The sequence below is a fragment of the Suricata suricatta genome, chromosome 15 (assembly GCF_006229205.1).
Source record: "Suricata suricatta isolate VVHF042 chromosome 15, meerkat_22Aug2017_6uvM2_HiC, whole genome shotgun sequence".
NCBI lineage: Eukaryota > Metazoa > Chordata > Mammalia > Carnivora > Herpestidae > Suricata > Suricata suricatta.
The window spans coordinates 26,143,331-26,158,353 of NC_043714.1; the positions used below are offsets into that span (position 1 = coordinate 26,143,331).

The 15,023-nt window shown below is 40.2% G+C and overlaps 1 protein-coding gene and 1 long non-coding RNA gene across 4 annotated transcripts in view; one reads left to right on the forward strand and one right to left on the reverse strand.

Moving 5' to 3' along the window:
- The window catches only part of IL7 (interleukin 7), a 55,845-nt gene extending 52,669 nt beyond the window's left edge, over positions 1–3,176 (reverse strand). For all 3 annotated transcript variants that reach the window (XM_029923661.1, XM_029923660.1, XM_029923662.1), the window contains exon 1: positions 2,622–3,176. In XM_029923661.1, coding sequence (XP_029779521.1) covers positions 2,622–2,631 — 10 coding nt within the window. In that variant the 5' untranslated portion in view covers positions 2,632–3,176. The remainder of the gene's footprint in view (positions 1–2,621) is intronic.
- The window catches only part of LOC115279121, a 100,409-nt gene continuing 87,565 nt past the window's right edge, over positions 2,180–15,023 (forward strand). The window contains exon 1 of the long non-coding RNA XR_003903221.1: positions 2,180–3,424. This is a non-coding gene — a long non-coding RNA (uncharacterized LOC115279121). The remainder of the gene's footprint in view (positions 3,425–15,023) is intronic.

Here is a 15,023-nt window from a genome sequence, read left to right on the forward strand (position 1 = left end):
GCTTGGGATTCTCTCTCTGTGTCCTCTCTCCCAAAATAAATAAACTTAGAAAAAACTAGTTTCTATCATCTATCAAATCCAATCTTTCATCAGTCTTCAAGACCAATGAGTGCTTATTTAATATCCATTGTAATATTTCAAAGACCCATTTTCACTGGGAATTTAAAAAAATACTCAAAAGACATTCATGATGAAACAGAAAACATTATCTGAATATATAAGACTTGGCTTTAATATAAACAACTGGCACAAGCAAATTGGCACATAAAGCAAGCAGGAATTTAATAAACAGAAAACAACCATGTGTTGTGTGGAAATCATCTCATTAAGGTTATAAACATATATTTGATTATTTTTATCTACAGAAATCTAATATCTGTCACAACCAATATTAAGACTGCATTATAAACTCTATCCACAAATCCCCATGATAAACCCTTAAAGATATTTCTACAGCCATCCTGTGATCTTATATATAATATTTTATTTAATCTCATAACCCCTTCAGTAGGTACTACCAATTAGTTACAGTTTTGCAGACGGAGAATCTGAGGAAAAAAGAAACTTTTCCCTCACATATAGTAAAAGGCAGTATGAAGAGTTTAGAAACTTAGCTTTTAGCCATATACCGCTTCTTACAAAAACAAGTTGTGTGTGTGTGTGTGTGTGTGTGTGTGTGTGTGTGTGTGTAGTGAGGGGAAATGTATAAAAACATATCTTTTCCCACATGAACCTCACTAAGGTGCTTCCTGGCCAAGCTCTGTAGCACTGCATCATATACTCATATCAGAAATCATACTAATGTAATATTTGCTCTTATTACATTAGGTTATGTGTTAGAGGTGAGATCCTAAAAAATAAGCTCAGGTACACGAGTGTGAATATGACATATAAGTTGGTCCCATAAAATGGCCTTTTCATTTTTGTTTCAGATATGGAAACATCAATGTGGTACCATGTGTGATTCTCCTGTGTTCCTGTTCAGGCTTTCTCATCTTTCTTGGTTCCTTGTCTTTATTACTATTCAATTTTTGGTCCTCAAATATGATTACATTACCTAAACTAACTGGGCAGCATAGTCACAAACCACATAGTAGGGCGTCAAGTACTTCAACTCCCAAAAGAAACAGTAAAAAAAAAAAAAAAAACCCTCTTTATAGTAACTCTATCCTTAAGCTTCTAGTGAAATCTCTTGGAAAAAATGCAAAAGCCGCACATTATTATGAGAGGCTGAGAATTCTATTATTTTACTTGCTAATAATAACTTATGGTAAATAACAATATAGATGCACTTCAGGAAATAAAGTTCCCTGTTAGTAATGCACACACTAGCTTCCATTTCTTTTTTCTTTTCTTTTCTTTTTTTTTTAACCTCTCCACTTCAAATCAGAGGTGGTGCAGGGATCAGAACCGAGATTAATTGCAGGCGAGCCATGGCATTGTAAGGAAGACAGGGATATACCTAATATCTAATTGTATGATACACTTCTGGAGAGCATCCATTACAAATCTTTTTCCAGAATTGTCCTCCACACTCTACCCCCACAGCCCCCTTTATTTCGGTACTGATCCGGTACTTTAATAGCTATGAGAGAGGATCTAACGGTGTAGCCTGGAAAGCTCACCCACCCGGCATGAAACGGAAGGGCGAACTGCCCCCTACTCCCGCACCCTCCCCAACCCGTCTTATTTTTTGGCTTGAGGAAGTATTCACTATAAAGCTTTCTAATTTCCCTCAGCAGATCTTCGCCCCTCACATCTCCTTTTCCCCTTCCAGTAAATTTTTGGGCTCTTTTCCTTGGCAATGCGGCTGCGTACGGAATCCAGGTCCCTCGACTCAGCTCAGCCCTTGTCCTTTTTACTCTGTGTGCGCAGTCCGCACACATAAAACACATCGGATCTCAGCAAAGGTCTAGAGTTGGAACGTACGCCTATTTAATCCTGCCTCCTCGTCGTCCTCCGAGTGCCCATGTAGGAAAAAACCAAAGCCCTGAAACTCGCCTTCTCGGTGCCAGCCCAAGGGCTCGTGTTCCCAGCAAAGGGCACGAGGTACAGCCCCAGTCGGAAACTCCCAGCCTAGCTGAGGGGGCAAAACGGGGTTTTCCAGAGACCTGTCCCTTTAGGTTTAAAAGCGCGTCCCGCGGGAGCTTCGCTTTCACTTCTCTAGCGGGTACGGAGCTGCGGGAGCCCAGGTCCTCGCCCCTACCGGCTGAGTTACGGGGCGCCGCCGGGAGCGCGGGACGGGCGGGCGGGGAGCCAGGCGGACGGAGGACAGCGCCGGCCCGGGAAGACCGACGCGAGCCCCCGGCCACCTCTGAGACCCGGTGGCCGCCGCGGAGCGGCGCCGAGGCTGCAGCGCTCGGGCTCGGGACGGAAAGCCGGCGTCGGGGACGCCTTCCCGCAGCCGGCCACGGGCGGCCGTCCCAAGTGCAAGTGGCTGCGGGCCAGGGCGCTGAGGCGCGGCTGACGCCTGCCTGTGAGAGAGCCAGTGCTCTGGGCAGGTACAAAGTGCAAGGCTGGACTGTCCCCGGACGCGCCTGGGCGCCGGGCCCGGCAAAGCGTCCTGGAGTCCCCCGGCGTGCAGGGCGCGGAAACCTGTGCGCCTGAATAGGAGTCCTTACCATGGAACATGGTCTGCGGGAGGCGGGCGTGGTCATGATGACCGCAACTGCAGCAGGAGCAAGCTCTCACCGCCCATAGTCGCCGCCAGGACCCTGGGCTTCCGCGCAGTTGCCGGGAGTCCGTGCCGGGTAGGGCGGTCTCTGCGGCTCGTTCCTTTCACCCACGCCGCGCCTGCTGCTTCATGCATCCCAAGGGGGGCGGCACACACCACGGCCCGGCTCTGCGCTTTGCCTTTCCCATAACTTCCGTAGGATCGGCCGGCAATGTACTTTCAGTTTCTACTTTGCGCTGGGTCTGCAGGTTCGATCTTTGGGTTCACCACCCGGGCGCCTTCACCGCCCCACCTCCCTGGAGCACCTGCGCCCTCCCCCAGCTCTTTCAGGGCACCTGAACCGGCACCAGAGGAGGGCGCAAATTTCCAAAGCACCACAGAAGGAGCGAGACGGCCTTCTGAATGAGAACAATTCGAGGCGAAACCCTTCCCAAATGACCTCTAACCGCCTTGGCAAAGCAAGGCGACTGGGATCTAAAAGCATTGGCTGCTAATGTGTCCACGGAAGCCGCAAATGTGTAGGGCGAAAGCTGGGCTATTGCAAGCCTACGCCACAAGGGAGGCGTCGCCACGGATGTAGTGATGCCAAGTCGTCTTGGGGGAAAAAAAGGAAGTAAAGAATGTTTAAGAGGGTCACGCCCTCAGCCCCTCAACCTCTGTAATCAGTCTCTTTCTGCCCAGTGGTTTGTAGATGCACCTGCCCAGGTGAGACCTCAAAGAAAAAATAATCCTGTGGGTGCATCTAATCTGGTAAGTCTATGTTTGGACCCGAAAATCAAAGCCCAAATTGGGTGGAGGAAATGGAGACAGACTATAATAGTTGATAACTATGACTTCCACGAACACATTTATCAGAATTGGCCAATAAATCATACTATTTTTATGGTGTTTTACTGAAGAGTTAATTTATTTTTCTAAGCCTGAATTAATATAGTATTTCCTGTTGGAATTTGTTTTCTATATTTTGCAGGAATCCTGCTTAAAAGAAGGTGGGTACTGTAAAGTGATAGTAGTGATGATGATAACGGCTATCATATATCTAGCATTCGCTTTGTACTAGTATTGTACTAAGCATTTTATATATATCCTCTCATGCAAACTTTTCTCTGAGTAGACAGTTTTCTTATCTGCACTTCACAGAGGTGGGAACGGAGACTTCCTTAAGTAACTTGCCAGAGTTCACTTAGCTAGTTGGTAATAGAGCGTGGACGCAAACCTGCTGTATTTTGGCTCTAGAGTTCATGCTTACAACCTCCGTGTTGGTGGTCCTTGTGAATAAAGTGGAGATTGATGCCAAGAGGGTGGCAGGGTCAGGTATCATGTGGGCGTGTCTATTCCCCATTTAGGGACCTCAGGAAAGCTTTCTGGAGTTTCTGAATTATAAACTGAGACTCAAGCAGGAACTAAGGAGGGCTGTGAACCTTCCAGAATCTATTATAGGGTGAACAAAGAAAAGAGGAAAAGAAAGGAGAAAGAAATAGAGAGTAACAGTGAAATAGCGAGTGAGACAGAGTTACTCAAGCCTGATGGTTGGATCTCTGATTCCTCTTTTAGTCTCACTTCTCACCTCCAATCCATAAGTAAATCTTGTCAACTTTACCCCTAAAACAAATCCTGAATCCAATCTACCCATTATGTGAATTGCCTATGGGCAAATCATTAAAACCCTGCTGTCTAGGGGACCATCCAGCTTTCACCCTTGCTGAAGACTCCACTTTCCTCACAGCAGCAGGATATTTGATTTACACAATGCCACCTTCTATGGTCACTCTCTGGCCACTTTCAGTGTGTACCAAGCCCTCAGGTTCAGGATGATCTGGGTACTGCTGCCTTCTCTGACCACCCCTGCTGCACATCTCATTACGGAGCCTTTTTCTTTCCTGTGCCTGGCCTACGTACACTTAGAAGAGCAGTATCCAGGACATAGACATTCAGAAAGTATTGTTGAGTGACAGAATGAGACAGAACAATTGCATGAGGCTGTATGAATGAAAAAATTCATGAAAAAGACATATATAAAGGCAGAGGGAAATAGAAGGGAAGAGGAAGAGAAGGAGGGAAGCAATAGAGAAAGGAGAGAGAATGGGGTGGGAAAAGCCAAGTGTTTCCATTTGACTGAAACCTAGAGTGGAGTGGGGTGGGGTGAGGGGAGTGGAGAAACAAGAGGCCGGAATGACTTTTAAAAATGAATTCTGTAACTAAACACACCTATATTGGTATTTATAAATTTAAAATTCCTGATAGCAGCACTGAGGTATGTAATTGCACATAGCCTACACCTTAAAAAAAAAAAAAAAACTTTTCAGGGACAGATACAAGGGTATCCATTACTAACTTGCCTAAGAGGAAATCCGTCTTCCTTTTTCATGCAGTCACCATAAAACATGGCAGAATAAAGGCTTGTGCATAAATGAACTTTTGGGACTCATGAGGGGAAATTATGCAGAGAGGACATGTAAATTCCTCACTAAATTTTGATCCCAAATGTAAAGAATCGCTCTGAAGACAATATTCTTGGGGTACCTGGGTGGCTCAGTCAGTTAAGCATCCGGCTTCAGCTCAGGTCATGATCTCACGGTTCATGGGTTTGAGTCCCGCTTCGGGCTCTGTGCTGACAGTTAGCTCAGAGCCTGGAGTCTGTCTTCAGATTCTGTGTCTCCCTCTCTCTCTGACCCTTCCCTACTCACTCTGTATCTCTCTCTATCTCTCTCAAAAATAAATAAAACATTAAAAAAACAAAAAAGAACATTCATAATGAATTTGGAATTGTTATTGGTATATGAAAAAGGATACATTGTACCTACATTGAGTTATTATTTTTCTGTGTATAAGAGAATTAATACTGTTTGGAAAAAATTCCAAAATGAAGTCTTCAATCAGTGGTTGATATTTTGATAAGCCGAACATAATTTTTTCTCAGATGGATAAGGATTAAATATTTTATGTTTTTTTTTATATGATTAGAGAGATGGAGGGGTTACTCTAACGTTCACTCATAGAAGCCATGAATTGGGCAGAAAATCAACATGGAAACAAAATAATGTATAGTTTATGAATTACAGCCAATAAATATTAAGAGGGTAGACATCACTCAGAATGATTTATACAATGTATTAGAAAAAATTGAAATAAAACAACACAAATGTCTACCTAAAGAGAGAATTGTTAAAGGTTCATCAATGTCTTTTTAATCGTTTTACAATCTCTAGTCAAATTAGTCAGTTTGTGGCAAACCTGAAAATATTTTCTTGATTAATAATCTGAACTATTTTTACCCAATCTAATATGACTATTGTTTATAGTCTGAGATCTGAATGCTAGCTATCTTTGTCTATGGATTTAAAAAATTTTCTTAATGTTTTTATTTTATTTTTCAAAAAGACAGAGAGAGAGAGACAGAGATAGAGCATGAGCGGGGGAGGGGCAGAGAGAGAGGGACACTCAGAATCCAAAGCAGGCTCTAGATGGTCAGCACAGTGTCCAACATGGGGCTCAAACTCATGAACTGCAAGATCATGACCCCAGCTGAAGTCAGATGCTTAACCAACTGAACTACCCAGGCGTCCCTGTCTGTGGATTTTTTTTTGAGGTACCTATGACTTAGTTTTCCAGGCATAATGCTTGATATATTTCAAACACAGACGCACCACACATGCATAAAGCCTCATACATACGGTGCAGTAGCACAGGGGCCTATGCATGGAGGAGTTCCCTGCTTAATTTAATACTCTCCTGTCACTATCTTGAAATTCTTAATTATTTTTGTATAAGGGGACTTTCATTTTCACTTTGCACTGGGCCCTGCAAATTCTGTGACTGATCATGCACACACATGTATGCATGTCTTCAAGGTGGTCTCAGTCTGGTGGGGAAATGTATGTTAAATGTATGACTTCAAGATAAAGAATATTATGAAAAGGAAAGGATGAGATGTATTTCAAACAAGGGTTTAAGGCAATCTAGACTAATTTTAAAAATTAGTGAAACTAGGATCTAAAAAATGTTAATTTACCTGTCTGGTAGAAAAATAGCTGTAAGTAGACAACCTATAATTCTAAGTCATATCTTTTTTAGTTTCAAGCCTGAGCTTGAGGATGGAGTTTGAATTTTATCAAATGACTACTGAGCATTTATTTACATGGTCATATTTTTCTTGTATTCCTAAATAAACTACAAAATTACCATAATGCTAAATTCAGGTTGGTAATATTTAAGTTAGACTTTTACAATTATATTCATAATGTTTGTTCACATATTATATAACTACACTTGGGCTATTTCATCAGATTTTCTTGGCTTCACAAAGGGATATGGCAATTCTATTGTTTTCTAAAACTGTATATGTTTAATCTTTATATAAACTATTTGTTTCTGGGTGACTGACTAGAGTCAACAATATAACATACGGAATTTCATGAGATACAGCCCTGGGATAGGATGAGACTGTCAATTTCAAGCATTAGAAGAGTCAAAATAAACAAGTTCTTCCAAGGCTGAGTCAGAAAATCAGGAATCCTACTGCAAATGTGTATGTCAGCATATCGATGATTGCTTGAGCCATGAAAATGGATGAAATCATCCAATTTAGAAGAGATAAGAAAGAGAGAGAGCTAATGCCAGGAGGGATTGTGAGACACAAACATTAAGTGTAGATGGAGAAAGGGTGCCCACCAACAAACCAATAGCTAGTGGACAGCAGAGTGGGAGAGGCAGAAGTCAGTGTCCCAGGGACTGATGTCAAAATAGGTTAAGTAGTCAGTATTTCCAAATGTCACAAAAAAGATCTAGAAAAATGAAGATTGTAAAGTGTGTCCAGTAATTAGGCAGAGTAAAGTTTACTTGTGGTTCTCATGACAACGATTTGAGAAGAGCAGTGTAGACAGAAGCTATATTCCAACTTGGGGGGTACAAGGGAAGATGCAAAGAGAAGAGATGGGCTTTTAAAAGGTTCCTGCTAAAGATAAAAGAAATCAGGCAATGGTGCGCAAGGAATGTAAAGCATAATAGAAGTTTCCGTTTTCATGCGTGAGAGGTACTAAAGCATATTTATATATTAATTGGTAAAATTAGGTTCTTTGGGAGAAGCAGGAAAGGATGGAATCAAGAAACCCAAGATACATGATTTTTTCATGCGCTCCCTTCATTTCTCTCTTCTCCTTCCTTTCAGTCCTTAAGTTGTGTAATCCTAAACAATCAGAATCCATTATAAATCTGGTGTCTAATTTCATGTTCTTATTGAAATGTCCTCTATGACCTCACCTGTGGTACTCTGGATTGAGTATTGGCTAGGGTAAAGGTGAAATATTTCCCAAATTGCCTTTCAGAGAGAGGACTGGTAGCTTATGTAGTTTGCATCCTTTAGTCCTTTTTTAGACTAATGGGTTTGTTGTTGTCAATTAGGGGTTTCTTTTATGTACTAAATTTTGGAGGGAGTGTGCTTTTAACTATTGTCTTTATAGATGATTGATGAAAGAAGATTACACTTATGACAGTTTTCTTCTTGGACATTGTTTGAAGAAAGTGGAAAATTGTTTTCCCTTATTGTTTTAAAATTCCTGAACAGACTCTTTTAATATCACCCAGTTACTATGTGAAGATGTTGAGTTGTTCTTTTAAGTTCTATGGACAATAGCGATAGTATTTATTCAACCTGCAACTCTCTGAAGTCAATAGAATTCCTTTCAAATTATAGATTCTTTCCAAGTATGACCTGTAAAAAGGGAGATATCCGATTGCACGGGTCTTGACTTGCTATTCTTAAAGAGAACCAATGCTCTGGGCAAACCTGTGTTAATATCCAAGAATATGATAATGACAATTACTGATTGACATTGATATGTCTAAGATTCTGGGAGGCCTTTCAAAATTCTTATATTTAACTCAACTTTAGACTCCTTTTTCTAGTGTGGAGGGCTGTGTGTTTTATTTAAATCCTTTTATTGCTGAATTAGACAGTTAGTTGAATCTGCTTCTCCTTCAGGCAAGCCAAGTTGCTTCAGCACATTTGTCGTTGTGTTGGACTGTGATTGGACTCTTAGAACATCCATTAACTCGTACATGACATGGAATGGTATGGAAGTGTATTGCAGCAGTAATTAAATCCATAAATAGTAATTAAAAAAAAGACCTTATACATCCTTGAGTTCCCAGGGTATCAGTTGTCCCTCTATGCCAATACTGTGTTGATTAACTAGCAACCCAAAAGCCTAGAATTACGATTGACATGCTTGCCTAAAAATTCAGTATATTAGCTGGTAGTGACATATACACCTCAATGCAAAAAGCACAAAAATGGAAGTTTTTGAGAGACCAAAACACTGATCTGTTGAGTTTGGTGTTTCAGAAAATGATTCCTTCAAACAATGGAGCAGTGTTAGCCATTCTGACAGGAATGAGGTTGTATCTCATTGTGGTTTTGATTTGTATTTCCCTGATGATGAGTGACATTGAACATCGTTTCATGTGTCTGTTGGCCATCTGGATGACCTTCTTTGGAGAAGTGTTTGTTCATGTCTTTAGCCCATTTCTTCGCTGGATTATTTGTTTTTGGGGGGTGGAGTTTAGAAGTTCTTTATAGATTTTGGATACTAATCCTTTATCTGATGTGTTGTTTGCAAATATCTTCTCCCATTCCATCAGTTGCCTTTTAGTTTTGTTGATTGTTTCTCTTGCTGTGCAGAAGCTTTTTATTTTGTTGAGGTCCCAGTAGTTCATTTTTGCTTTTGTTTCCCTTGCCTCCAGAGACCTGTTGAGTAAGAAGTTGCTGTGGTCAAGGTCAAAGAGGTTCTTGCCTGGTTTCTCCTCAAAGAATTTGATGGCTTCTTGTCTTACATTTAGGTCTTTCATCCATTTTGAGGGGTTTTTTTTTGCATATGGTTTAAGAAAGTGGTCCAGGTTCATTTTTCTGCATGTTGCAATTCAGTTTTCCCAGTTTTCTTCTCTTGCTGAAGAGACTTTGTTCCATTGAATATTCTTTCCTGCGTTGTTAAAAATTACTTGGCCATATATTTATGGGTCCATTTCTGGGTTCTCTTTTCTGTTCCATTGATCTGAGTGTCTGTTCTTGTGCCAGTACCATACTGTCTTGATGATTACAACTTTGTAATACAGCTTGAAGTCTGGGATTGTGATGCTTCCTGTTTTGGTTTTCTTTTACAAGATTGCTTTGGCTATTTGGGGTCTTTTCTGGCTCCATACAAATTTTAGGATTGTTTGTTCTAATTCTGTGAAGAATGCTGTGGTTATTTTGATAGGTATTGCATTGGATATGTAGATTGCTTTGGGTAGTATTGACATTTTAACAATATTTGTTCTTCCTATTCAGGAGCATGGAATATTTTTTTCTTTTTTGTGTGTGTCTTCTTCAGTTTCTTTAATAAGCTTTCAATAGTTTTCAGTGTATTGATTTTTCACCCTTTTAGCTAGATTTATTCCTAAGTATTTTATGGTATTTGGTGCAATTGTAAATAGGATTGGTGCCGTGATTTCTCTTTCTGTTGCTTCATTGTTGGTGTATAGGAATGCAACCAGTTTCTGTACATTGACTTTATATCCTGCCACTTTGCTGAATTCATGGATCAGTTCTAGCAGTTATTTGGTGGAATCTTTTGGGTTTTCCATATAGAGTATCATGTCATCTGCGAAGAGTGAAAGTTTGACCTCCTCCTGGCTGATTTGGATGCCTTTTATTTCTTTGCATTGTATGATTGCTGAGGCTAAGACTTTCAATACTATGTTGAAAAACAGTGATGAGAGTGGACTTCCCCCTGTCTGGTTCCTGACCTGAGGGGGAAAGCTCTCAGCTTTTCTCCCATTGAGGATGATATTAGCATTTGGTCTTTCATATATGGCTTTTATGATTGAGGTATGGTCCTTCTATCCCTACTTTCTTAAGGGTTTGTTTTTTTTTTATCATGAAAGGATGCTGTATTTTGTCAAATGCTTTCTCTGCATCTATTGAGAGGATCATGTGGTTCTTGTCCTTTGTTTTATTGAGGTGATGAATCACATTGATTGTTTCGTGAACATTGAATATGAAGCCCTGCATCCCACGTATAAATCCCATTTGGTCGTGGTGAATCATTTTTTAATGTATTGTTGTATCCACTTGACTAACATGTTGTTGAGGATTTTTGCATCCATGTTCATCAGGGAAATTGGTCTATAGTTCTCCTTTTTAGTGGGGTCTTTGTCTGGTTTTGGAATCAAGGAAATGCTGGCTTCATAGAAAGAGTTTGGAAGTTTTCCTTCCATTTCTATTTTTTTGTAACAGCTTCAAGAGAATAGGTGTTAACTGTTCCTTAAATGTTTGGTAGAATTCCCCTGGAAAGCCATCTGGCCCTGGACTCTTGTTTTTTGGGAGATTTTTGATTACTGATTTGATTTCTTTACTGGTCATGAGTCTGTTCAAATTTCTTATTTCTTTCTGTTTCAGTTTTGGTGGTTTATATGTTTCTAGGAATTTGTCCACTTCTTCCAGATTGCCCATTTTATTGGCATAGAATTGCTCATAATATTCTTTTATTATTATTTTTATTTCTGCTGTGTTGGTTGTGATCTCTCCTCTTTCATTCTTGATTTTATTTATTTGGGTCCTTTTTTTTTCTTTTTAATCAAACTGGCTAGTGGTTTAACAATTTTGTAAATTATTTTAAAGAAACAGCTTCTGGTTTCATTGATCTGTTCTACATTTTTTTGGTTTCAATAGCATTGATTTTTGCTCTAATCTTTATTATTTCCTCTCTTCTGCTGGTTTTGAGTTTTATTTGCTGTTCTTTTTCCTGCTCTTTGAAGTGTAAGTTTAGTTTGTGTATCTGAGACCTTTCTTCCTTCTTTAGGATGGCCTGGATTGCTATATACTTCCCTCTTATGACTGCTTTTCCTGCTTCCGAGAGATTTTGGACTATGGTGTTATAATTTTCCTGGGCTTCCCTGTATTTTTTAATTTCCTCTTTAACTTCTTGGTTAACCCATTCATTCTTTAGTAAGATGTTCTTTAGTCTCCAAGTATTTGTTACCATTCCAAATTTTTTCTTGTGGTTGATTTTGAGTTTTATAGTGTTGTGGTCTGAAAATATGCACACTATGATCTCAGTCTTTTTGTACTTGTTGAGGGCTGTGATCTATTCTGCAGAATGTTCCATGTGCATTGAAGAAGAATGTATATTCTGCTACTTTAAGATGAGATGTTCCAAATATATGTTAAGTCCATTGGGTCCAGCGTGTCATTTAAAGCCACGGTTTCCTTGTTGATTTTCTGTTTAGATGATCTGTCCATTGCTGTAAGTGAAGTGGTGAAGACTTCTACTATTATTGTATTATTGTCAATGAATTTCTTTATGTTTATGATTGATTTATATATTTGGGTGACCTCACATTTGGCATATAAATGTTTACAATTGTCATGTCTTGTTGATAGATAGGCCCCGTAATTATGATATAATGCCCTTCTTCATCTCTTGTTACGGTCTTTCTTTAAAAGTCTGGATTGTCTGATATAAGTATGGCTATGTCCACTTTCTTTTGGTGACCATTAGAATGATAGATAGTTCTCCATCCCCTTACTTTCAATCTGAAGGTGTCTTTAGGTCTAAAGTGGGTTTCTTGTAAACAAGAGGTAGATGGATCTTGTTTTTTTATCCATTCTGTTACCACATGTCTTTTGATTGGAGCATTTAGTCCTTTGACATTTAGAGTGAGTACTGAAAGATATGAGTTTATTGTCATTATGTTACTTGTAGAGTGGAAGTTTCCGGAGGTGTTCCCCTCTGGTCCTTTCTCGTCTTTATTGCTTTTGGTCTTTTTTCTTTTCTTTTCTTTTCTTTTTTCTGTGTGTGTGTGTGTGTGTGTGTGTGTGTGTGTGTATGTCTTTTCTCCCCTCAGAGAGTCCCCCTTAAAATTTCTTGCAGGGCTGGTTTAGTGGTTATGACACAAACTACTTTAATTTTTGTTTGTCTGGGAAACTTTTAATCTCTCCTCCTATTTTGAATGACAGCCTTGCTGGATAAAGAATTCCTGGATGCATAGTTTTCTGATTCAGCACATCAAATATATCCTACCTTTCCTTTCTGGCCTGCCAAGTTTCTGTGGACAAGTCTGTTGTAAACCTGATCTGTCTTCCTTTGTAGGTTAAGGACTTTTATTCCTTGCTGCTTTCATGATTCTTTCCTTGCCTGACTATTTTGTGAATTTGACTATGATATGCCTTGTTGATGGTTGGTTTTTGTTGAATATTATGGGAGTCCTCTGTGCTTCCTGGATTTTGATGTCTGTATCTGTCCCCAGGGTCGGATAGTTTTCCTGTATGCTTTTCTAACATAACCCTTCCACCTCCTTTTCTCTCTCTTCATCTTCTGGGACTCCTATGATTCTGATGTTATTCCTTTTTAATGAGTCACTGATTTCTCTTATTTTTATGTCATGCTCTTTTGCTTTAATCTCCTTCTTTTTTTCTGCTTCATTTTTCTCTGCAAGTTGGTCCTCTATATCGCTGATTCCATTCTCTTCCTCATCCATCCTCGCCGCCGTGGCCTACATTGGAGATTCCAGGTCAGTTATAACATTTTTTATTTAATCCTGACTAGCTTTTACTTCTTTTATTTCCATAAAGAGGAATTCTAATCTATTTCCAACCCAAGCTAGTATTCTTATTGTGATTCTAAATTCTGGTTCAGATATCTTGCTTGTATCTGTATTGGTTAAGCCCCTGGCTATTGTTCCTTCCTGCTCTTTCTTTTGGGGTGTATTCCTTCATTTCATCATCTTGAAGGAAGAAAAGGAATTAATAGGTAAAAAAAATTAAAATTAAAAAATTAAAAACAACACACACACACACACACACAATCAAATAAATGATGCTGGATCCTAAGTGTGTTTTGGCCTGGTAATTGAAAGGAGCTTGATTGATTAGAGATAAAAGGAGAAAAAAAAGAAAAAAGAAAATAAGAAAATGTTTGAAAATTTGAGAAGACGAATACAATGAAAAAGAATAACTTGAAATGATGGAAGGAAAATGGAATTTGAAAAAGTTACAAAAATGTGAAAAATTTAGTAGAAAAAATAAAAATATTTTGATAAAAATTGAAAATAAAAGTAAATTCTCTTTCTGTACTCAAGTAAAAGAAAAGAAAGAGGAAAAAAAGAAAATTGAATAGATGGGCCAGTGAACAGACTAAAATATGATTGTTATCCCCTGGAAGTCAAACTATGAATCACTTATAGTCTGTAAACTAAGCAGGCGAAGGGATTTGTGGTGTTCTTGAAGAGGGAGGTTGGCTCAGTTGGGCGCGGCTTAGTGTAATGGCTCCGTTCTCCACTAGATGGCGCTCCTTAGCTTATTGGATTGCATTGTTGCGGCGCCTGTAGGTGTGTACGGGCATGCGCAGGTGGGTGAAAATGGCGGCACCCAGCTACCCAGTCTAGTGTCAGAACTCTGTTCTTCCTGACCAGGAGTTTCACACCAGTCTTTGGTCTCTAGTTTCCGTCTAATCCCCGATTTCACACTGTCCGTGACCACAGCGTCAGGTTGCCAGTCAGTACCTCCCTCCCAAGTTTTATCTCAGATGCGGCTGTATTTCCCACCCTTCACTTCTGAGAGACTGCAGCTTTGACCTGCCCAGATCCTCTGGGGGAGGGTCTCACCGAGCAATGGACGGGTGTCACCCAGGAATGTTGGCGGGACTGTGCTGCTGCCGATGTTCAGAGACTGTGGCCGGTTGCCAGCCCGCTCCAGAAAAAGTTCACACAACCACATCGTGTAGCAGCAGCATTTCCGAGATTATGGGAAATCACACGTGGCCGAGGACTCTGCTCCGGGGAATTGGCTCTTCCCACCAAAGCATCGCCAGGTATTTGAGCTTCAAACTTTCAGACTCTGTGCTCTCCCTGTTTATAGAGTCTCAAAGGAATTTAAACCCTCTCCTTTATCCTTTCTGTCTTTTTCGTTCAGTCCCTGTGTCTGTTTCCACTTTTCCACTTTCTCTCCAGCTGCTTTTGTGAGGGGGGTGCTTTTCTTGTACTTTCCCCTCGTTTGCGTCCTCTCTCCACAAGCAAGACAGCTCCGTGCCCCCGCGGCTTCTCTCTCCCCCAGTTCACCTCTCCACACGCATACCTGCTGGGTTCTGTGGTTCAGGTTGTGCACATTGTTGTGTTAATCCTCAAATCAGTTTTCTAGGTGTGCAGGATGGTTTAGCGTTGATCTGGTTGCATTTCATGTAGCAAGATGGAAAAAAGGCTTTCACGCTGTTCTGTCATCTTGGCTCCTCCCTCAATCGGTTCTCTGACGCTTTTAAACTTTTATTCATATTAGAAAAGTGAGGCTCCTTTGGTTCTAATTCTGAGCTAACCTATA